This window comes from Vigna unguiculata, chromosome 6, assembly GCF_004118075.2.
Source record: "Vigna unguiculata cultivar IT97K-499-35 chromosome 6, ASM411807v1, whole genome shotgun sequence".
Lineage (NCBI taxonomy): Eukaryota > Viridiplantae > Streptophyta > Magnoliopsida > Fabales > Fabaceae > Vigna > Vigna unguiculata.
Genome location: NC_040284.1, coordinates 20655120 through 20677718, shown reverse-complemented (window position 1 = coordinate 20677718; position 22599 = coordinate 20655120). Strand labels below are relative to the sequence as shown.

General features: G+C 29.4%; 2 protein-coding genes across 3 annotated transcripts; one reads left to right on the top strand and one right to left on the bottom strand.

The window, feature by feature from the left end:
• The first annotated feature begins 7073 nt into the window (after positions 1-7073).
• LOC114188927 (peptidyl-prolyl cis-trans isomerase CYP19-4) lies at positions 7074-10028 on the top strand. The gene is made up of 7 exons (XM_028077599.1): positions 7074-7224; positions 7471-7549; positions 8437-8484; positions 8566-8589; positions 8995-9177; positions 9276-9351; positions 9627-10028. The coding sequence occupies exons 1-7, from the start codon at positions 7159-7161 to the stop codon at positions 9763-9765; spliced, it is 615 nt and encodes a 204-aa protein (XP_027933400.1). The 5' UTR covers positions 7074-7158; the 3' UTR covers positions 9766-10028.
• Positions 10029-11491: 1463 nt separating this feature from the next.
• Positions 11492-18766, bottom strand: LOC114188065 (SMR domain-containing protein At5g58720). 2 transcript variants are annotated; one of them, XM_028076566.1, is made up of 11 exons: positions 17986-18766; positions 17326-17351; positions 16253-16375; positions 15572-15657; positions 14552-14781; positions 12971-13047; positions 12824-12880; positions 12545-12612; positions 12342-12460; positions 12135-12205; positions 11492-11963 (listed from the first exon to the last, which is right to left on the bottom strand). In XM_028076566.1, exons 1-11 carry the CDS (start codon positions 18569-18571, stop codon positions 11832-11834), a joined length of 1575 nt encoding a protein of 524 aa, XP_027932367.1. In that variant the 5' UTR covers positions 18572-18766; the 3' UTR covers positions 11492-11831. The 2 variants fall into 2 exon arrangements, with proteins under 2 accessions (XP_027932367.1, XP_027932368.1); XM_028076567.1 differs by having other exon boundaries at positions 12342-12448; positions 17986-18765.
• Between the last annotated feature and the right edge of the window lie 3833 nt (positions 18767-22599).

The window sequence follows — 22599 nt, the reverse complement described above, 5'->3', positions numbered from 1 at the left end:
TGTTTGCCCATGCTTTTTCTTTCTTGTTTTCGTTGTATATAAAAATAATAATAACTATCTTCATTAATATTTATTTTCTTTGATTTTTCTTTTTCTCAAAATATAATATGATGAAAGAAAAAAAATTTCAATTATTATAAAAAAAGTGGATTTTAAATCTAAATTTAATTTTTACAAAGTCATCCCAAATAAATAGAATTTGTAATACATATTCCTTTATGAGAAGATATATATGTACCATAAAATTAAATATTTATGGGTAGCTTAACAGATGTTAATATTAAATTAAAAAGTGTAATCTAATTTAATTTTATAAAATTGACAAAGTAAGATTTACATACATTCGTCTATATTATAAATTTATTTTATTCATATGATAAAAAGTCTCCAACCATCACTCCACATGTTGTCTATATACAATGATTGTAAATTATTAATTAGAAAAATAAATAATGACAAAAGACCAAACAAAAACAATAAACTCATCAGAATCAGAAAAAAAAAGTATTCAATAACTTTTATAAAATTTTTAATTTAAATCATGTCATTATTATATTATCATGTAATAAAAGTCAAACGGAAGATCAACAATACTTTCACACTTTCATTATGAGAATGATGGCACGCTATTTTCTTTTTTGTTTTACTTTGATTTTTTTTTTCTTTCGTTAGAAAACTTTGAAGCTAAGCATTGCTGGGTTGTTGGATACGTGAAACTCTGCACAAACTTTATTTACAATCTATTATAGTTCTCCTTTTCATGCAACAGCTTGTAATCATTATGTTATTCACTTCATTTTCATTATTTTATTTTTCTGTCTTAAATTACTCAAGTATTTGACTTTATATTTTAACCAATAAGTTTTAATACAAGCAGATACTAAATTTAGGCAAAAACTCATAGTATAATAGACCATGTGTCATCGTAAAATAATTTTTTATCCAAAGTAAATCTAATTTTCTATCAAAACTTCACAAATAAATCATTCCAAATTTATTTACACAAATACACTCATTTATTATTTACAGGTCAAACTTGAATTCTGACATATAAAAAATTTATTTATCTTAATTAAGAAAAGTTATGCAGTATTCAGCGAAAACCACTGTTTACAAATTTGAATTCGGCTTTGCAGAAATCAAATGATATGGGAACATTAAGCAAGTTTATGTAAATAAAATTTGGGAGAGTTATTAGCGTCATTTAAAAAAAAAAGTTTATGTATGAACAAAAAACTCAAAAGAAGTGGAATTTTATTTTGTTTCAAAAGATTTTTATATTCCAATAATAATATTTATTTGTGTTTAATTTTATGATTATACATAGTCTCAAAAATCATAAGAAACTGTATAGAAAAGTCGTTTTAAAAATGAATTTTGTATGTTACGAAGAACCCATTTCTTGTTATTCTCTGTTAGGGTTATAAAGAAAGTTTTATTAGGGAGAATAAGCACCAATAAGACTTAAGCTTAACCACATAAAATTATTAACATTACTTCCAATCCAAAACTTTAAGATAATGAGTTTATGGATCTTTATTCTTATATAATTTTATTTTTTCATTTATAATCAATATGAGACTTAGACTCACATTTAAATTTTTCATATTGAAAAAAAACACTTTAAATAATCAGAATGATCCATGTTTGCCTGTTGTTGCAATATACAACTCATTAATATAGTAATTTTAATTAAAAAATTACGTGTTATGAATAATAATTATTTTAAGTAAAATAAGATTAGTGTAAGAACCAGAAGCAAAGAAAATGGAATCATATTGCGTGTTGAGATCACATTCAACCTTTTGAAATTATAGTAAGAATGGAATCGTGCAGGGTTAACTGAACAAAAAAAAATGTGAATATCATTTCAATTTCAACATGCAAGCTAAGAAAATGCTGTGATGGAGACAAAATGGTTTCGAAACTGCACAGACAACATGGGAATTTCCAAAATTAATTAAATTTGTAACGCTACTAATTTAATTTTAGTCAACGTTCCTCGATTTTTTAAGGAGAGATTTGTAAGTGCATGACATGATTAATGATGAAGGAAACAGATGTGTTTATATTGATTTTGTAATATATAACTTTTGTTTTTACTTGCTTGGTTATAGGTTTTGTTGCCAAACACGAATTTGGATTCTCAATATATATTGTATTTTTAATGTTTAATAAAGGATAAAAAAATTAACAAAAACTCGATACTATCGTATTAAAAATAGTTATTAATTGATATATCTAGAACTGTCAGAATGGATTAAAATTTGCGAGTCAATCTGCCTTATTACGGATTGAGTTGAAATTTTTGGCTCGTTAATAAATGAGTCAGGTTGAATTAATTGACTCACTAAATTATCAACTTATGGTGTGTCAAGCTGGATTATCCGTTTTGACAGCTCTAGATATATTCGAAATTTTCCAACAATGTCTCTTTTAGTTTACTCAAATAAAAATTCACCTCATTTTTTAATGTATTTACATAAATTTTGAAAATAAAAAAATAAAGTCACTGATTTTAGTCTATTAAGAATCAAAAAGTGATGAGCATAATAATTCAACGCTATCATGCTTTCTAAAGCGAAAGCAAAGCAAAACGTAAAAGCAAAGGATTTTATTATAATGCTGAGGTTGAAACCTTTATTATTATCAATAAAAAAAGTAATGGTAGATTTGTAACTCATTCCATTACATGTTCTTTAATGACTAAAAAAAGGATATAGTGAAAATAAATCGTGGCTGGAGAGAGAAGAAAAACACTTGAAACTTTTCTTTATTTACTATTTGGAAGAAAATGGAATGCTGACATTCTAATTTTTTTATGTTGTGTTTAGATACAGAATTTCACAAAGACGTTCAAATAATTAAATCTGAATTGATATTTAAATTGTTTTATTTTTCAAATATTTTGTTTAGGTAAAAAAAATTTAAATTTAATAAATTTTAATTATCTTATTTCAATAAAATATTTTAATTACCACTAAATAAAAAATGTTTAAATACTAAAAAATTATTAAAAATACAAAATTAATTTTTTTTATAATCGATCTTGATCGATGTTATTCTCTTTGTTAAGATTTGTTTTCACTGATATATGTATAATTCTTTTTCTTAACCAATATTGTTTTTAATTGATCCAAGACTATTTTTATGATACTTCGGAATGTTTGCTAACTATTTTTATTAATGTCAAGTCAACTGAAAAATGTTTTCGAGATCACATTAATAAAAAACAGTTTTAATTAATTTTGACAAAAAGCTTTGTCATGAGTGTTAGAAGAAAAAAATTAACAAATTATTGACAAAAATAACATATTTATTGATAAAACAATTACTCCAAATATAACAAAAATAATCATAATAAACATCAAGTGAAAAAAAAATTAATTCACAATCGTAAAGAAAGTCTTCTCAACATTAGTAGAAAAAAAATCAAAACTACAAGTATTTTCGTAATTACTGACAATTGTAGATCTATCAATAAATTCAAATTTATTGATAATTTTTTCGACGGATTTCATAATTTAATCCACGGGCATTTTCATTGGTGACAAATTTGTCTGTGAATCCGTAAATAAATTATAATTCTGTTAATAAATTCATGGACAATTTGAATGGCAAATTTATTGTCTATTTTGTTGGAGTTTTTTTATATATTAAAGGAAGATGTGTGAGAAGAGGATGAGAAGGAGGATGAGGTGGAGACTCTACAGTGAGTTATCGACAGCTTGATGGTGACACAACGGTGAAGTATTGGTACACATTGGTGGATCGATAGTGATGTGATAATGACTCGACAATGATGTAGAGACATGTCAATGACGCGGAATCATTTGTAGTTCGTCGATAAAACTCAATTTTTTGACAAATTTTTATTATTATACATAAGATTGTGTTTGTCTATAATATATGATTTCCTTATAGTGCTGGTTAATGTTGAACAAAATTAATAGTAATCTAAAAAATTTCTAACAACTTAAACCACGAAATAAATTTTATTAACGTCAATAGAAAAATCCAAATTAACATTAATTACAAAGTAATTCCAACAATGTCTTGAGTTTAGTCAAGTTAAACTTATTAAAATATATAAAATACAAAATGTGAATTTAAATATATGACAATTTTCAAACTTTTATATTTAAGTGGAATTTAAATTTTTTTTAATCTAATATCTTTAATAAAATGTTATAATTTTAATTTATCTTAAAAAATTATCCAAATAATATATTTCATCGTAAAACATTTTAAATTCTCTTCTAAACAAATTACAATCCTCTTAAAAATCCAAACACACACTATTAGGTGAAGTGGGAGCTTATGAAAAGTACATAAGATAATGGAGAGAAGAATGAAGAAGCTCAGAATATAACCAACCATACCCATGTGGCAGCCATTGTTGAGCTTGTGTTTGATAAGACCTTCTGATATCATGATTTGAAGGAACCTTCATGGTTGGTTTCCTCTTCATGAGAGTGAGCACATGGTTCTTCCTCCATTCTTCAACATCATTTTCTCTCTTAAATCAATGAATTAGACTCTATTTGAATTAGTGGGACATAAAATAATTTCACCATGGGAAGTTGTAAAAAGAAAAGGGAAATAAAGTAATTGCATATCATCTTTTACTTTTTCCTTTTCTGATTATCACTCATAATCTTTTTTACTTTTGCACGTATTTCATTGCGGCATTTGAATATAATGAGGTCCAATTAAATCAAATGGAATCCACTTTACTTCCGGCATAGCTTTTGGCGGGGTTCAACTTTAAAATAGTGTTAGTTTTAATCAGTGATTTTTTTAATTGGTGAAAATAATGTTTCACCATAGCTTATTCATTTTAGAGACAATCAATTAATTTATATTTTTTTTGTTAGTTTTTTTAGGTCAGAATTTTTACTTAGTTTTTTTTATATTATACTAAAAATGCATTACTTTAGTACGTTAAATATTTTTTAATATATTTTAAATTTTTAAAATTAGTGACAATTAAATTTTTTTGAAAACATAATATAGAAACAACACACATAAAAATTAATAAAGAATCTAAATTCACTTTTTTATATTATTTTATTGTTGTGCTTTCAAAACACGATAATTAATAATTTAAAACTTTTAAAATGTTGGGCCTTCAAAACACGATAATTAATAATTTAAAATTTTTTAAAATATACTAAAATATTTTTAAAGTATTAATACAATGCTTAGTAGATGATATCACAAAAAAATGCGATAGAAAATTTGAACTCTATAATCAACCCTGTTCTTAAAATATTTCTCTCACATATAAATAATGTTTCAAAAACTTGATTTTTTTTATGGTGGTCGAAACAATTTGATAAAAAATAATTAAAAGGCTACCTTCATTTAAGATACAAGAAATAAGAAGAAATATATTTGACCTCAATTTTTTTAAACCAATTAAATTTTGATAAAGAAACCATTCAGATTAATCTAGTTAATATAGTTGCATCAGTGAATCGGTGAATCCGAGATTAATTGAGTCAATTTATTGTTTAAGTGAATTCAAGTTTAAGTTATATATATATATATATATTAATAATTCTTTCAGGGATTTCACTACTTTAGTGAATTTTAAAATATTGGGAATATTCTATTTTTTAGGTATAATAGAGAATAATTTTTAAGAAAGTCTTTAGTTCAATATTATTAAAGTGATTTAATATTTTTTTATTTTATCAACAAAGAATAAAATAATTATAGAAAAGTATATGTGAAATGTTCTAACTCATTTATAAGAAGAATTTAACCTGTATAATAAGAAAAATTTGGAGACATTCGATCAAAAAGTTGTTCAATATAACTTACATGAGATCACTTATTATGAATTAATATGAAAATGTGTTAATTTAACCAAAAATTTTATAACAATTTCGATCCATCATCATGTATTAGTGAGTTAGATTGTTCCTATTTAAACATAATACTAAAATCTACGTTAATCACAACGAATATAAAAGAATGACACTAAGTTAGACATTCGCTTAAATTCGAATTTTCATATTTACTGTACACATTTGCTTAAATTCAAATTTTTATTTTTAGAGTTTAATGTGAATTTAATTGGGATACAAACTTATAAAATTTTAAGAGTTATATTACAATATAAATTAAATCATGTAACTACAATATAAAATACTATAAGATATATAATATATATATATATATATATATATATATATATATATATATATATATATATATATATAAGAATATAAAATTAAATGCCTTCAGGTGAATGCATATTAAGCGAATATTTACTATAATATATACTAATAATTTATATTCAATATAAGACCTAGTTAAATATTTGAAAGTAGTTTTAAAGATAAAAATGACATTATGAGGTTAAACTTAGTATTTAACTAAAAATAGAATGTCTTAACAACACAAATTTTGCAACAGCTATAGGGTGTAAGAAGAAACTGAGTTGGTGTTTCCCAAACAACTTTGTTGGTGTTAGAAGAAACTATGGGAGTGGGGTGATGAGGGCTTTTACTTCCTGCACCTCCACAATTTCTTTGTACACTCCATAAAAATGATTTATGTATTATAGTTTGGAATAAGGTTTTCGGAATTTTTAGAATAAGATTTTTAAAATGAAATTTTTGGAATTAAATTTTCAAAATAAGATGTGTTTCGAAACAAGATTTGGGAAATGTATATAATATCTTCTGAAATTAGTTTTTCGATATATCCCTAAATGAAATGTGTTATTGAAATAAATTTTTCAAAACTTGTTTTTTCCGCATTTTCTCTCTTCTTCTTCCTCTTGTTCTGTTTCTTTCCTTCTTTCTCTACAAGAGGGATGATGATAGAAGAGACAACATTTGTGTGTTGTAATGATGAAAAGTGTTGGAGTATTTTCCTCTTATTATGGACTACAAATAGTAAATTTGAAGTGCAGGAAGCAATAGCCGGTAATGAAGTGCCGAGTACAAATAATGGACCAAATCAATGAAGGCCCATCTAGATAGCTGATTGGATCAAACAATTTCCAAAAAAAGATCACGTGTCAAATTCCTATTGGCTGAGATGACAAATAACAAACGTGGAATTCCCATATAAAGGTACGATCCCCAACCTCATGGTTACTCACTCACTGTCGTAGTAGTAGCGGCGAAACTGAGATCACAGATGGCGAAAACGACGTTGTTGCTGCTCTGTACGGTGCTCCTCTTCGGAACCCTAGCTCTCGCCCAGGTCTCAATTTTCTTATTCAACATTAGATTAGTCGCTTTCTCTGGGATCAAAGGAATGGGTTAACTGTGGAGCTTGAGATCGAGACTCTATTTTATTAGGGGGGAAATCAATCACTATATCATCTCAATCTAGAATGAAATTCCGTGCCATAGAAATATTTGAACTGCAATTGTGTTTGACGCCTACTTCAATTCTGCTTACTTTATCTTTTATTTTGAATTTATTGGTTAATGTGTGGGTTCACAGGCGAAGAAATCAAAGGAGGAATTGAAGGAAGTGACCAACAAGGTTTTCTTTGATGTTGAGATCGATGGAAAAGCTGCAGGTCTCTTAGCTTGATTCTTTTTATGCCTTTTATTCTCTGTCTGTTATGTCCTTGTTTTGCTTTCATTGATTTGATTCGAAGTGAAATGAGATGATAGATGACTAAAGATTCCTTCTAAAATTATAATTGAGTAATGTCACGCACACTTTAACACAAGTCATTTCCCATGAGCAAATATAAGTAATGTTACACACACCTTAACACAAATCATTTCCCATGAGCAAATATTAAACAAACTTATTTTACCAACTATCTACCTATAATGAAGGAATAGTAATTCATGATAGGTAAAATATTGGTTAAATAAGTTTCATTAATATTTGGATTGTGGAAGTGATTTTGGATGTTTTGGTGATGTACGTGGAACTGGGAGGGTGTCGATTTTTTGCTTAATAATGAATAATGAATCCTTATACAATTCTAAATTATCAGAATTCGCTGTGTGTAAATTTGGTTGCTAGAGTCTAGGGAGAACTTTTTGTATTTAGAGGTATATTTTTTTTTGTCCTTGATCAGGTATACTCATAGCTAAACCTGTAAAATTAGCCGGTTTAGGAAAAATCCTCCCCGGAATGGCAACTCATTTTACAAATAAAATTCACCTGGGGTCACAATCCACTTGTACTATAGTTGATATAGATAAGTTATTCCACTGTTATTAGATACACCATGGCTTCCATGGCAGATTTTTTTCCAACCGCCATAGTATGTAAAGGGAGGCACGCTATCTCAGCAACATAATGTTAGATTATATGTTGCGATTGTTGTCCTTCCACTATCTATCATGGATAACGCTGAGTTGATGTTTCATCATTCATCTTCCCCATAATTTTGAGTATGAAACTTTGACCGTTGGTATTTATGCTATATGATGATTGACTTTCCAGGTCGTATTGAAATCGGTCTTTACGGGAAGGCAGTTCCAAAAACTGCAGGTTCGGTTTCTAAATTCTCTGCATTATCAATTATCATTTTTAATGTTAACTGAAGCCTTGTTTTTATTTCCGTTTCTGCAGAAAACTTCCGAGCTCTTTGCACAGGTGAGCTTGTTTCTGCTTCTTCCATGTATTGGTGTTGATCATATAATAGTTAGAGAACTTGTTTCCATCCTTTTATTGAGTTTCAAATTCAGTCGTGTTATAATAAATAAATTCATTCAACGTAAGAAATGATGAGTAAAAATGGAGCTGTAATTAGACTGCTCATTAGAACAAATTGAGGACAGCTTTAATAGGAAGACGTAGTTGAGTTCTTAGAGTGAAAGTGGATTGTTCTTTATTTCGTGTCATGGTTCTTTTCACCGATATATGAGTTTAATATCATTTCCTCTTCCCTTAAATAATATTAGATAATGATATCACTGCTTGAATTTATAATGTGCACATGTTCATCTTACAAATTAAAATACATTATATATTAAATTTACATTTTGTCCAAATTATTAGGGGAAAAGGGAATTGGTAAGAGTGGAAAGCCTCTCCATTACAAAGGTAGCACATTCCACAGAATTATTCCTAGCTTTATGATCCAAGGAGGTGATTTTACACATGGCAATGGAATGGGCGGAGAATCAATTTACGGAGAGAAGTTTGCTGATGAGAACTTCAAGTTAAAGCATACTGGACCAGGTAATATTCTTGTATTGTTATAGTTGTTTGTTGTTAAACCAAAATTCAAACGAACCTATGATGGTATTAAGCCTTTTTGTTATTTTATGTATGAACAGGGATTCTGTCAATGGCAAACGCAGGCCCTGATACCAACGGTTCACAATTTTTCATCACAACTGTGACAACAAGCTGGTAATTCAATCTAGATCAAAAAGTTTCTGGAAGAAAACAAATATCAAAATCTTTTGTATGTTTTATATTTGTATTGTGCATAATGCTTTGAATCTGCTGTGATCTTAAGCATCAATCTGTGAAGGCTGTATTTCCTTCCTGTAACCATTTGTGCAGATTGTGTAGTGTTACTTCAGATATATAACCCGAGCTTTTTTTTATTTTTCATTGGTGAATTACGTCGTGGCCATGCATTAAGAATTTACTAACTATTAATGTATATATGTATTTGATAGGTTGGACGGAAGGCATGTTGTTTTTGGAAAAGTTCTTTCTGGAATGGATGTTGTTTACAAGATTGAAGCTGAAGGAAGGCAAAGTGGCACTCCCAAGAGCAAGGTTGTGATTGCTGACAGCGGTGAACTTCCTCTATAAAATGTACACGTCAATTCTCAACCAGGACTTGTTGAAGGTGTTTCCAGTTTTTATTCTGTGTACGGATCACTTAACTTTTCATAAGCATATATGCTCATAGGTTTATGGTTATTTGTGTTTGTGGAACTTAGTAGATGAACTTTTCTCCTAATTATAGAATGGGAAATAGCATTTTTGAAGTGAAATTTATGGAGAAAAGTTTGTGAACATGACTGTCCAAGATAAATAGCATTTCATAGTTTGGAGAATCTTAACTTTGTTTATAAATACTTAATTTAGTGTTAAAGTCGTTTGATGTTCTTGATTTCCTAAAATAAAGTAAATCTTTTAAATTATCTTCAATCATAGTGATGTATGAGAGTAACTTTTAAAATATGAGCACTAAATTTGAAATTTGTTTATATTTAAATTTACTAAAATTTCTTTTAATATTTAATTTTAAATACACAATTAAGTTTGGAGTTAAGAAAACAAAACTCAATAAAGTATAATTGTGTGATTAAGATTGTTTTTGACAAATGAGATGGAGTGCTAGTAACTTTGTTTCGATCCTAAGAATTGTTTGTTCTGCAATTGTTGAGAAAACTAGTTTTTTTTTTTTTAATTGGTCCTAATTTTCTACTCAAGGCAAAGGTTAAACTTCTTTTAAAAACTAAACTTCGTAGAAAGTATATTTGTGAAATTGTTTTAATTGAAAAACATGGTATTTTTTTTTCTTCTAAATTATCGTTCATGTAAAATCTCGATCTTGGCACTAACCTGTCCCCTCAAGCCTAAGGGGTTCAATCAAGCAGTCTTGTTTCTTACCAAAACCATTAAAAGAAAGGATTGTCTTCTTCTAAATCTTCCTTTTTCATTTTTTTCTTTCTTTTAAGTTTACTAGTTGCAGGGAATATCCATGGCCCGAAGACTCAATGTTCATTCCCACCACAGGACTTTCGATAAACATGATTTGTGTATAAGTTAGAGTCGTCAAAATGGATATTCTGGTCCGACCTGACTCTATTCACTAAAGATTGATCATTTAGTGAGTCAACTCAACCCGACTCACTGAGCCAATAAAATTTAAATATAATTTTTTTAATTTTCAGTCAAAATTAAATTATAATTCTAATTAAAATCTAAATAAACTTCAATAAATCCAAATACAAACTAAAATCACAAAATTACAAATTACTTGTGTCGGCTAAAAAAACAAACATGACCCAAATACAAATCTCAACTTAAAAACAAACACTTATGCAACCCTTTATGTGCAGGTTGGTGAACCAACCCGACTCCCCATACTAAGTGAGCCAGGTCAAAAATCAACAGCTCTACTAGCCAACAAATAGTTACCATCCTGATATAAATATAATCAATACTATGATAGTATGAAATTATATATATATATAATTGTTAAAATCATTATGCACCACATATTGTTGTAATCAATTTTAGAGGTCCTTGTTACAATATGGAACAATTACTAATTTTCACTCTGAGGATAGGAGATAAAAGTTTATAGCTTAAAGGCTCACTCTTTTTACTCACAAACACCACTATTTTGGTTTGGATAATAATATTTTTAATGGTAAAGCAATGTTGGTTGTGATAGCTTATGTAATCAATTTCTACAAGTATATATATATATATATATAAAAAAAAAAGTTAACTTGTTAGCTCCAAGAAGTTTACCAGACTTCACCAAAAAAACGATGTCATTCAGCTTCTACACTTGGAATTGTTAACTCTTGAGTTTAACAGTCATGCCTTTTTGAGTCAACTAACAGCATAAAAATACAAAGTTGAATGCAAAATCCCTGAAAATTAAGTAAAATATGATTACATATTCACACCGCTGAGTAATTAGCCTACTCTGGAAATGCAATTCAGACTCGTACAACCAAACTCCATTGAGCTACAGGTTATACATGATAGGATAGACCAAAACGTCCCAAGATCTAGCTTGGCTAACATATAATGTACATGTCAAAGTAACATCTCTAATTTATTTATTTTGGCCAGGCTAATGATCTAATATGGTACAACAAGTTCATACACATAACTTATGCATCATGTTTTAATCAATCAGTGCTATCACTGTCACTGTTGGTGTCCACAAACCTATACTCTCTCCATCCGCTGAGCTTAATCAACACAGTTCCCTGGTTCTCTTCCCTCCATTCAATTGCTTCTCTCTGCAAAAGCTCTATCACCTGTGATGACAAAATCACAAGAAAAATAAACCACCCTTTAGAAACAACTCAATTTCCTTTTTAATGACCAAGTTTCAAAATGTTGACCAATATGTAAATACATTGAAAACTGTTTCACTCTATATGTAAGAGAATAGAAGATAAGATGGAAGAGGGTGGATCAAACCATACTGATTGTTTCAGCTTAGACTTTCCAAAACCATGAGATCCACATCCAGTGATGACCCTTAGTCTCTGCACAGCTGAAGCAGATATATGAAACAAAGGCAATCAGATAAATATATAGATGTAAATATAAATGCAATTCAATAAAGCAATGTTGGTTTAGTCTTAAAGTCTTGAGAACATGTGAGAACCTAGGTCCTCAGAAATGCTTACAGGGAACATATGATCCAAAGAGAAGGTGGAGTTTCAGCATTCTCATTGCTGGTTTCACGTGCTGCCCATGTAAATCAATAGTTATCACGTTTTCTATGCCCTTGTTTCTGCATATATCACTAACAGTAGCTTAATACGAGCAACATGAGGCGATTGTTAAAAGGAAAGTTCTCTGGCTTTAGATTTTAAATAAATCCACGAACCTAGCTACGAATATATCATGGCTGGCCCTAGTGTCTGCTTTCTGAGCTTTTTTAGTTTGTTCTTTACCCTAGACAGACATAGAAATAGTTAACATCATATAACAAAGCAACCCATAGTAAAGGTTCGGACAAAATACAGTTAATGTCAAGGTTAATGAATCCAGTTTCAAATGGTGAAAAGATAAAATTTCACAGATTATTATAAATATACATCTCGAAGAAAGATAAGAGTCATATTTTCCACACAAATTCTGCTGTTCTTTTCAAAGAAGAATAGACCTGATCAGAAAGATAAGCAGCATAAGATCGATCTCCTTTGCTGTACGCTGTTGCAGCCTACAAAATAATATGACCCTTGTATGTTATCAACTGACATTTGAGCTCAATAGCAAACTGGCTTAAAGATCACAATGAAATATTCCCTACTTTCTTATAATAAGATTTCACTGAATCCCACTGCTGGTTTGAATCTTCCCTAAACACATGATATTCATCTCTCTTAGCTACAAATGAGAAAAGCAAAAGAATCAAATGAGCTACCGTGGTTCAAATTCAACATCATCAAGTAAACCATCAAATTGAAGCATACAAAAATAAGACAATCAAAATGACTAAATACACAATAAGATTGGAGTAATTGAACTTTTATAGTTGGATAGCTTTTCACTTCTCTTTTCCTCCTTTTATTTCTACAATAAGAAAGTGTTCTTATTGGATAGGCTACCAAAGGGTAGCATTTTAAACAAGTAGAGATTGTTAGGACAATTTTAAAAATTATTCTGATAACTAATTCTAATAAAACGTATTTTACTTTCTTATATATAACTATTTGGTTTAATTGCACATTTGGTTCCTTAGATATGGCAATTGTGTGGTTTTGGTATATCAGACTCTAATTGCATGATTAGGTCCTTTTGGTATGTATTAAAATTGCGCAACTTTGGTCCCCTGTTAGTCTTCAGTTAAATATTTCACAAATTCTGTTAATGTGATATTGGATTATAAGGTGACACCTAACATGTTGCCTCATACATATGTTATCATGGCTATATTACACCTTTGGTTAATCATGGAAGACCAAAAGAGCAATTAAGTCATGTCAGCGTATATGTCAGGCAACACATCAGTTACCATGCCATCATCCAGTGACACATCCACAAAGCTACATACTTAACAGTATCAATGGAGGGATCAAAATCGCACAATCAAGATACTTGACCAGAAGATTCAATTTGCACAATTGAAACCAAGGTGGACAAAATCGTACAATTATAAAACTCCAGAAACCAAAAGTGCAAGCCTAACTATATTTGTTTCCTAATTTATCATTGGGATTTCATTTCCATTTAACAATAATATATCACCCAACTTTCCTCCAATTATTTTAACCTTTTATATTTTTTAAGAATAAATTTATTTTCTATTTTACCCTATATTAATTCCTATTTTTTTCTGAAGAAAATCATTGAAGACAACATACCACAAGCATTGCTTGAATGCTTGTGCTGCTTCTACCAATTGAACGAGATCAAGACAAAGAAAAATGTGTTTGAGAAGAACCCCATTTCACATTTTCTGACAATATTCAAGATCCAACCTTTTCTAACAAACTGTACCAATGTAGCCAGAGGTAATCTTGCCAAAAATGCATGATGTATCCTCCTTGCTCTGACTCAGGTTGCCTAGGATGGCAGGCCCCCAAGCCACCTGGCCACACCACATAGAGAGAGGTAACTCAACCATATTAATTTCATTAATCCTTAAAATGAGTGAATTTCAATCCAACATACTCAATAAAACAACCAACAAAGACCCATTTCAAAAATCATAATAAAAAGTAAAAGACAAGGAGAAGGAAGCAGGCAACAGATCATAAAAGTATTTGCAATTACTGAAAATCAGCCAACTAGTTTAGAATAGTAAAATGGAACCACAAAAGCAGTAATCGACAAATACTGTTCAAGATAAGCCAGCAGTTGCAAGTATTTCAAAATTGCCATTATGTACCATATGTACGTTGCTGAGATTCTGCAACAAGTGGGGAAACATTGAACCCGGGTCCCAAAGACTGAATTTTCTTTACTACGTTTCTCCAATTCATGCTATCTTTGTCATGTTCAGCGCTTTTGGGAAAGTTAAACAAAGATTCCAACACTTTCTGAGGAATGTCAGACTTCGCACATTCTGAGCTAATAGATGAATCAACCATAGAATTAGAGAGGACCTCCGCATATTTCCTAAAACCAAGAAAAAACTAAGCTAGTGGAGTTAAGGTAGGTTCCGAATACCAAGATCATTTTTTAAGAGGATGTTGAGATTTGAATGCAGGAAGTTGCAAGGGCTAAGCATAAATGATAGAATACGAGATTAAAGTAACAGGCAAACCAAATTAAAAATAATAAGTTATATAGAGTTCTTATTTAATTTGGTACTATAGTTGTCTTGAGAGTGCTGAACCAACATGCAAACTACCCCAGCTGTCTTCTTCTCCAGCCCAATATTATATCACTAATTCAATCAGTACAAAAGAGGCACGTGTAATATCTAAATGCCTGACTCTCAGGAATTCGGCCAACATTTACCTCAGGTTCAAGATTGAATTTACTACAGTTTAATGCAATGAGTTGAGAATGATAATATTTGACCTGCTTAGTATAATTACAATCCTAGTGGATGTAACAGAATTTCATCAAAATGAATGTACCCTGAGTAAATCTATAAACTTCTAACACTTTAAAGAGCAAAAATGTATATGTAAAGATACAATTGCAATATTATGCATTAAGAGATATTTATCGGAAATTCAATTGCCAACTACCTACAATGATTTTACTTACCAGGTTACTTCTATAGCTAAATATAATGATTTGATGAAACAGGTCAAAAGATGTTTCTTTATCATTGATAGATCCTTTGAGTTTCATTTTTTTGTTTGGAAGGAGGGGCATCATGAGATAGAAACAGAAAAAGCTACAATTTATTGAGCCTATACCATGAAGTAGCAAATAGTACATTGATATAATTTACCTTCCAAAGGATCCAAGAGACCATATATTATCCGACATATCACCATCTGAAGAAATAGATGTGGACTCTGATCTCCTCTCTATCAACTGTTACAAAAAACTGCAATTAATACTATGTACAGCTATGACACCCTATTTGTGTAATGTATCCATATCCGATACTTTAGGATACTTTATTGATACTTATCAATGAAGTATTTAATTTATAAAACAATAATACTTTTATGATGACTAAAATTTAAAAAATTTTATTTTGACAAGTTTAGTACATTTGATTTTAATTTGGATTCACACAATAGCAATCATATATTTATCATGTTTTCAAAAAAAAATTAAAATTTCTTAATATGCATATATCACATATTATATCCTATTATTTTCAAAATAAACGTATCGGAGTATATAAGATACGTGTCGTATCTGATACATGTATCGTACTCATGTATCATAAATGAACAGTAAGGGTGCAGATATTGAAGTTAAAAATACCTCCAAAATAAACAATTTACAACTAATTAGAGTTGAATAGACAAATAATATAAAAACTATATGATGTAGTGTAATTGCAGTAGCTTAAGAAATAGGAACATTACTGAGTTTTTGAGAACACAAGACCAGTTCAAAAATAAAACAAGCGCAAATTTGAAAATAGAATTAAACACAATTCATTTCTGCCACTTACACTGTCATTGGGGTCAACAAAGACTCTCCCATCATCTACGTTGTCTACTCTGTAGTTAGGGTGTCTACCAGTACTGGATTTCTCAATTGTAGATCCAGCTAAATCAAGCAATACATTTGAAGCCTGGAAAATCATTCAAAGCTAATCGTGTTACAAAACTAGCATAACTTTACTTGATCTGAATGGCTCCCTAAAACTCTTGTAGAGATGTGAAAGTAGATACTGCAACACCACTACTATCCATTCACACAAAAATGTCCACAGAATTAAAAGGAAATACAACTAGAATAGCCCCAAATAGTGGCCAACAAACTCAAACTAAAAAAGTGGTGCCATACAAACCAAAGAAACATTGATACAACATTGTATGCACATGACACAATATTGCATGGGAATACCTCAAAGTATAAAAATCATAAATTAATACGGCTACAACAACACATAAAATTGACATTAAAAAACTAAACCACAAGAGAAAGTACAAGTCCTTATGTATACATAACGAATAAATTTATCTGATTATTTTGGTATTATACCGTATTGGGATAAAATTTTAAAAATAAAAGTAAAAAAATTGTACAGATATGCAATGTCCAACATGGATACATACAAGAAACAGTTATGACACGTCATTGCTATCATTTTGAAAGTGTGTACTTATACCAAATAAGAAAGAAAAACAATAGATTATGTCTACAAAAATGTACCTGTGTTTTCACTCTGTTTCCTATTTCTCAAATTTGATTCAGTTCAGATATATATGTATTAAGTAAACTCAAAATCTAAAAGACTTACGACAAAAAAAACTTTCTAATCAACCTGCACCCATAAGAGATCCCCAGAAACACAGCTGACAAGCTGAGCCTGAGGATATCACCATCTGCTTTAAATATATCCACCACAAAAACAACAAAAGGAGAACAAACAAAAAGAGAACAAAAAAAATAATTTTTTTTTAGTACAGAGACAACAATTAACTGACTAAAAGTAATAAGTGCCATATTGAAAAAATAATAAACAAGAACATCAAGTGCCAAGGACAAAATTTTACAATCTCAAATTGCCACCATTACCCTTTCAATATCATATCCGCACTGACCTGCAAACACAAATTCCAAAGTCAGGCCATAAATAATAAACCAAAAGAAACTAGTCTACTACACAAAAATATCAAAACCGCCTCATAGAAATTAGTATACAATTTCTTCAATAAGATTGCTTGCCAGCTTTAAATAAATAACTATGCAAAGACAAATTCTTGCTTGCTATAACGCACAAGCAAAGACAAAAAGTCTAAAAGCAACATCAAATCACTTTAAGGAAGAGGAATAGTTTACTTCTATTTAAACTCAAGAGACCATCTAAGTTTCCTTTTAGAATCACATCAAATGTTTGAATCTAATAAAATTTTGGTTTCATTACTCATTTAGTTCTTATAGATATACTATCTTTACTTTTTATTTAGCCTCTACACAATAAATTATTTACTTTAATTGCTATGCATACTTTTTTAAAATAGCTTTAGCACTTATATGCCAAATAACATATTCAGGTATAGAGACTTAGACCTATTACAGAATTGAAATCAAAACTTCAAAAAATAAAGTTTAACATTTAGTCATTTATTTTCACAGCCAACAAATCCCGCATCCATGCTGAATTCCTCATCAGGTTTCAATATACAAAATCTAAAAATGAAAAGCAAAAAACATCAAAAAGGGCAATTTACTTACAAAGAACGTCTCTAACAACAGCCAAGTTAAGATCACAATCCTCCCCAAGCATAGAGCAGAGGAACTGCTCTGCCTTCTCCATGTCAAAAACTTCATCATTAGCACTAAACCCTTTGTTGCTTCCCTTGTTCCTCCTCACATACTCCTTCCCCAAAACCGTTGAAACAGTGCCAGTTGAAGCAACCACCTTTTTCTTCTGCTTCCCCCCTTTGAAACCGCCCACAACAACTCCCTCCCCACAATTCCGTTCCGCCTCCTCCTTCGACCCCAAATCCATCCCCGAAGAAGAAGAAGAAGAAGTTCCACCGCCACTGCTTCCACCACTGCACGAAGAAGAGCAACACGAAAACGAATCCTCCGACAACCCCTTCCTCAGGATCTCCGAAGCCCTTTCGAGATCACACCCTGCAATGTCATACGCTATGGAAGCCTCCCTTATTGAAGACAAGGAGAAAGCGTCCACCAATGCCTCCAAAACCCTTTTCTTTCTCTCCTCTTCTTCTCCCTCCACAACCCCTTCTGCTCCTTTTCTCTCCTCGCCCTTCTTCGGGGGCTTCGGTCTCTTCTTCTTCCTCGGGCTCTTCATATCCGAACAGGACGAAACGGATCTGGGTCCTGCCGAAGGAACGGAATTTCAGACGAAAACGGGGTCGAATATTCGTTGGGAGGGTGAAAGGAGAGATTTTGGAGAGGGAATGGTTGATGGGTGTAGAAGGCGGAACGGCATGGCAGAATCTCACAGTTTGTGAAGAAAACCAATAGCATGAGACAAAAATTATTTTTTTGATGACAAGAAAAATAATAAGTAATAATATTTATATATTATTAAATGGATAATAAGAAATTAATTATTTTTCTCTGCTGCAGATAAATAAAAGATAGATAGAATGGGTTAGGTCAAATTGTGTAAAGTTTTTAACAACATCAGTCAAATCAACTGTCATTTTTTATTGATAACAATCTTTTTCTTGTTAATAATATGATTACTATCATTTTTTATTTGATACAATCTTTTTCTTGATAGTGATATGATACGATATATAGAAATTCTCACAAGAGTCGGTAGTTTACACATTATAAGGTAGAATATTCTCACACAATCAATCATATTATTGATAGAAAAATTGGTTAATTTTTTCTGATAATATAAATATACTTTTAGTACTTATATATATATATACTTATTTATATATATATATATATATATATATATATATATATATATAAATACTTTACAATCGTAATATTTGTACGGTAAACTAATATTCTTACAGTTAATCGTAATACTTGACGTGACAGGACTCAATTCAACATCACAAAAATAAATTACTAGTTGGTTCTATTAGTTTTGATTGGTTGATGGTATATATCTATATCTATATAATCCTCTAGGAGCAAAATGTGAGAGACCGAAAAAATTGAAAAATAAAATTGGATATGGGTCGAATTTTAATGGATACAAATTAAAATGGATAAAAAAAACATATTCAACGGATATATATGGTCGAATTTGGGTATAAATTTATTTTTTAAAAGATATCTGATCCGATCATTAAATATGTTATACTTTTATGTTAAAAGTAAAAAGTCCAATCCAATTTTACTGATTTATTTATTTCACTGTGTCTCACATTACCACAAACCATCATCACGTTACTGCATACTATTACTGTACTTTTATTGAACTTTCACGCTACCACATACCATAACCCCTCCCCTTCTTCACTCATGGTTCCCATTTCAAGTTCAAAAAAAGTAACTTTTTTATTTCCTATTTCACACATAGTAAAGAAAGAACCCCTCATTATTTGTTTGGTTTGGTAAGTGTTTTACTTTTGGCTTGCTCTACAAATTCCAAGCATGTATGTTCTTTCTTTTGTAATTGGAGGTTCATTATTTTATCAATGATTGATAAACTTACAAAATCTATTAAACTTTATAAATTCAGTCAACATATTTATTTAAATCCAATAATTTTTTTATTATTTATACAAATTAAAATTAAATCCAAACAACCCGACCGTATTTAACCACAATCGATATTATCCATATCCAAATAACCCAACAACAAAAATGGTCGGATTGGATTTTAAAATATTAAATTTGGGTTATGCTGGATTGAGCATATTGAACCTGAACCCGATCCAACCCCATTGCCGCTCACCCCTATAATCGTCAATGGGTTATAACCTGCGAACTAACTCGACTTATCACGGGTTCGGGTCGGATTGGATTGAAAAAAAATTACTAATTTTAATACGGATTAAAAATGAACTCAATCCATTAAGAATCTGGCTCATTCGAATTAAACTTGTGATGAACCAGGTTGACTCACCAACCTGCTAATAAATTTTAAATATTAAATTAATATATATATATATATATATATATATATATTAAATATTATATATTATATACTATATTATATATATATATAGTTTTGAATTAACAGGTAACATTATTGTTATTACTGTAAAATTAATTTAATTATTTAATATTTAATCTTTTAATATTATTAGTTAACATTAATTTTTTCTTGTTTTATTGTAGATGAGAATAAAGAAGATGCTTCAAGAGATGAAAATATTGTGGACTTATCCATTCAAGACTCTAATACTATAGTTTGATAAGTAATAAGAATGATTTGATGTTAGATAGTAATTTATATTTTTGTGATTTTGGTTTGTATTTGGAGTTTAACATAATTTGGGATTTTATTTGGATTGTATTGAAGTTTATTTATATATTAATCGAAATTATAATTTAGTTTTCTTGAGATTAAAGAAAAATGTGTTTTTTTTAATTGAGCCAGTGAGCCAACCCGTTTAACCCGTCAACCCATGGTGGGTCGGATCGGATCGGGTTCTAATTTTGTTGGTTCGCTAATAAGTGAGTCGGGTTGGGTTGACCCACTAAGTGGTCAACCCGTCGCAGACCGAGCCGGATTGGATCGGGTGACCCGTTTTGATAGCTATATATATATATATATATATATATATATATATATATATATATATATATATATATATATATATATATATATATATATATAAATTGTTCTATTTGTATTACAATCGCAAAATCTTTCACAATTATAGTAAAGTTTTTTTCAGAGTAAATTAAATTGATATTTTCTTAAATGATATTTCCATTTATATTTTTTTCACAAAAACTATGGTGCTGCTTATTTATTACAGATGTAAGTGTAATGTTTAAAAAGTTAATAGAGTGTATATGCTGTTAGAAAATGATGAAATAATATTTTTAAAACGAATGAGCGTAAATATTCTTTTTTTTTTAAAAAAAAAAACTAGAGTTATCCCTATTTACGAATAATTAATTATATCACCACTTAATTATCTTTATTTGTGAATTTTATCATTTTTTTCACATATTTTACCACAATATTTTTAAAAAAAGTTACTCATTGTAGAGTGTTTTTTTGGTAGATAATGATTCTTTTTATTAGTTGTGAGAATGAACATAATTAAGATGCATTTAAATAAAAGAGTTACACAGCTTGTTTATTTGATGTTCCGATCTGAATGTGGTGTTATTCTGCATAATATTACAGTAACAGATTTGATTTTCACAACCAAATAATTATCTTAGTAGTCAAACTGTGTTTCCGAGCACAAGTAATAAAATATTAATGTTTAGTATTTTCTAAAATTTGATTAAAAAGTCAACATTCTTCATTCAAAGTATTAGAAAATTGATCAACGAATTAAACTGGCAAAAATAAAAGAGTTTTAAAGTGTTGAGGAAAAAGGTTTTCAATTCTTTGGCAACAGTTTTATTTTGTCCTTTTCCTTTTCAAAAGAAGTTCAATTATCAAATTTTAATATATTCAAACATAAGCTGAAAAAGTTTTGATTTCTATGAAAAAAAGTTAAACGTCTAGAGAAATATTTTATATATAATGCAATACGCTATTTTAATATATCTTTTAAAATATATTAGAGAAAATTATACTTACCTTCTCTAAATTATGCCAAATAATATTTATATCTTTCTAAATTTTAAAGGATATTCACCTTTTTACTATTTTTACTTCAATGATATTTGTGTTTCTTGTATTTATAATAAAGTGTTTATTTGTCTTAGAAAATCAGATAAAATATGATATTCGTATATTTTATTATTAAAAAGTTGAATCATAAATATAATTTTATTTGAGTTTTATTTTATAAAAAATCTTATTTTTCGAAAAACAATTTCTCTGAATCTCTTCTACTTTATTTATAAGATTCTAACATTTTATTTTATCTCTTTAAAATATTTGAACCTATCTTAGGACTTATGGTGTCAAGAACAGCAATTTTGTCTGAACAAAGTTAACTATGGAGTAAGTTTTTTTTTTTTTCTTTTCATGACTCAATTTTAGATCTTGTTGCACATTATCTCTAAGGACTTTTCATGTGGTTTTAGATGATTCTAGTTGGTTTTCTATTCTTTTTGAATCACGAGGATGTGTTTAAATCATTAATTTGAACATTCTTTGTGTAGTTAGAACTATATGATAGTTTTGATCTGTGTGGAGTCTATGTGAGAAAAGACTCTTCATATAAGACAAGGAATACTACTTTATGTATAATGACTGAATTGTTTTTA

What these genes read in the sequence shown, in the direction of transcription:
- LOC114188927 (XM_028077599.1), top strand. Translation starts at nt 7,159, where the DNA reads ATGGCGAAAACGACGTTGTTGCTGCTCTGTACGGTGCTCCTCTTCGGA. An exon ending in GAACCCTAGCTCTCGCCCAG is followed by an intron (nt 7,225 to 7,470) that starts GTCTCAATTTTC and finishes GTGGGTTCACAG; the next exon opens with GCGAAGAAATCAAAGGAGGA. An exon ending in CTTCCGAGCTCTTTGCACAG is followed by an intron (nt 8,590 to 8,994) that starts GTGAGCTTGTTT and finishes CCAAATTATTAG; the next exon opens with GGGAAAAGGGAATTGGTAAG.
- LOC114188065 (XM_028076566.1), bottom strand. Translation starts at nt 18,571, where the DNA reads ATGAAGAGCCCGAGGAAGAAGAAGAGACCGAAGCCCCCGAAGAAGGGC. An exon ending in ATCTCAGCAACGTACATATG is followed by an intron (nt 13,048 to 14,551) that starts GTACATAATGGC and finishes TCTCATTTGTAG; the next exon opens with CTAAGAGAGATGAATATCAT. An exon ending in CTTTGGATCATATGTTCCCT is followed by an intron (nt 12,206 to 12,341) that starts GTAAGCATTTCT and finishes TATCTGCTTCAG; the next exon opens with CTGTGCAGAGACTAAGGGTC.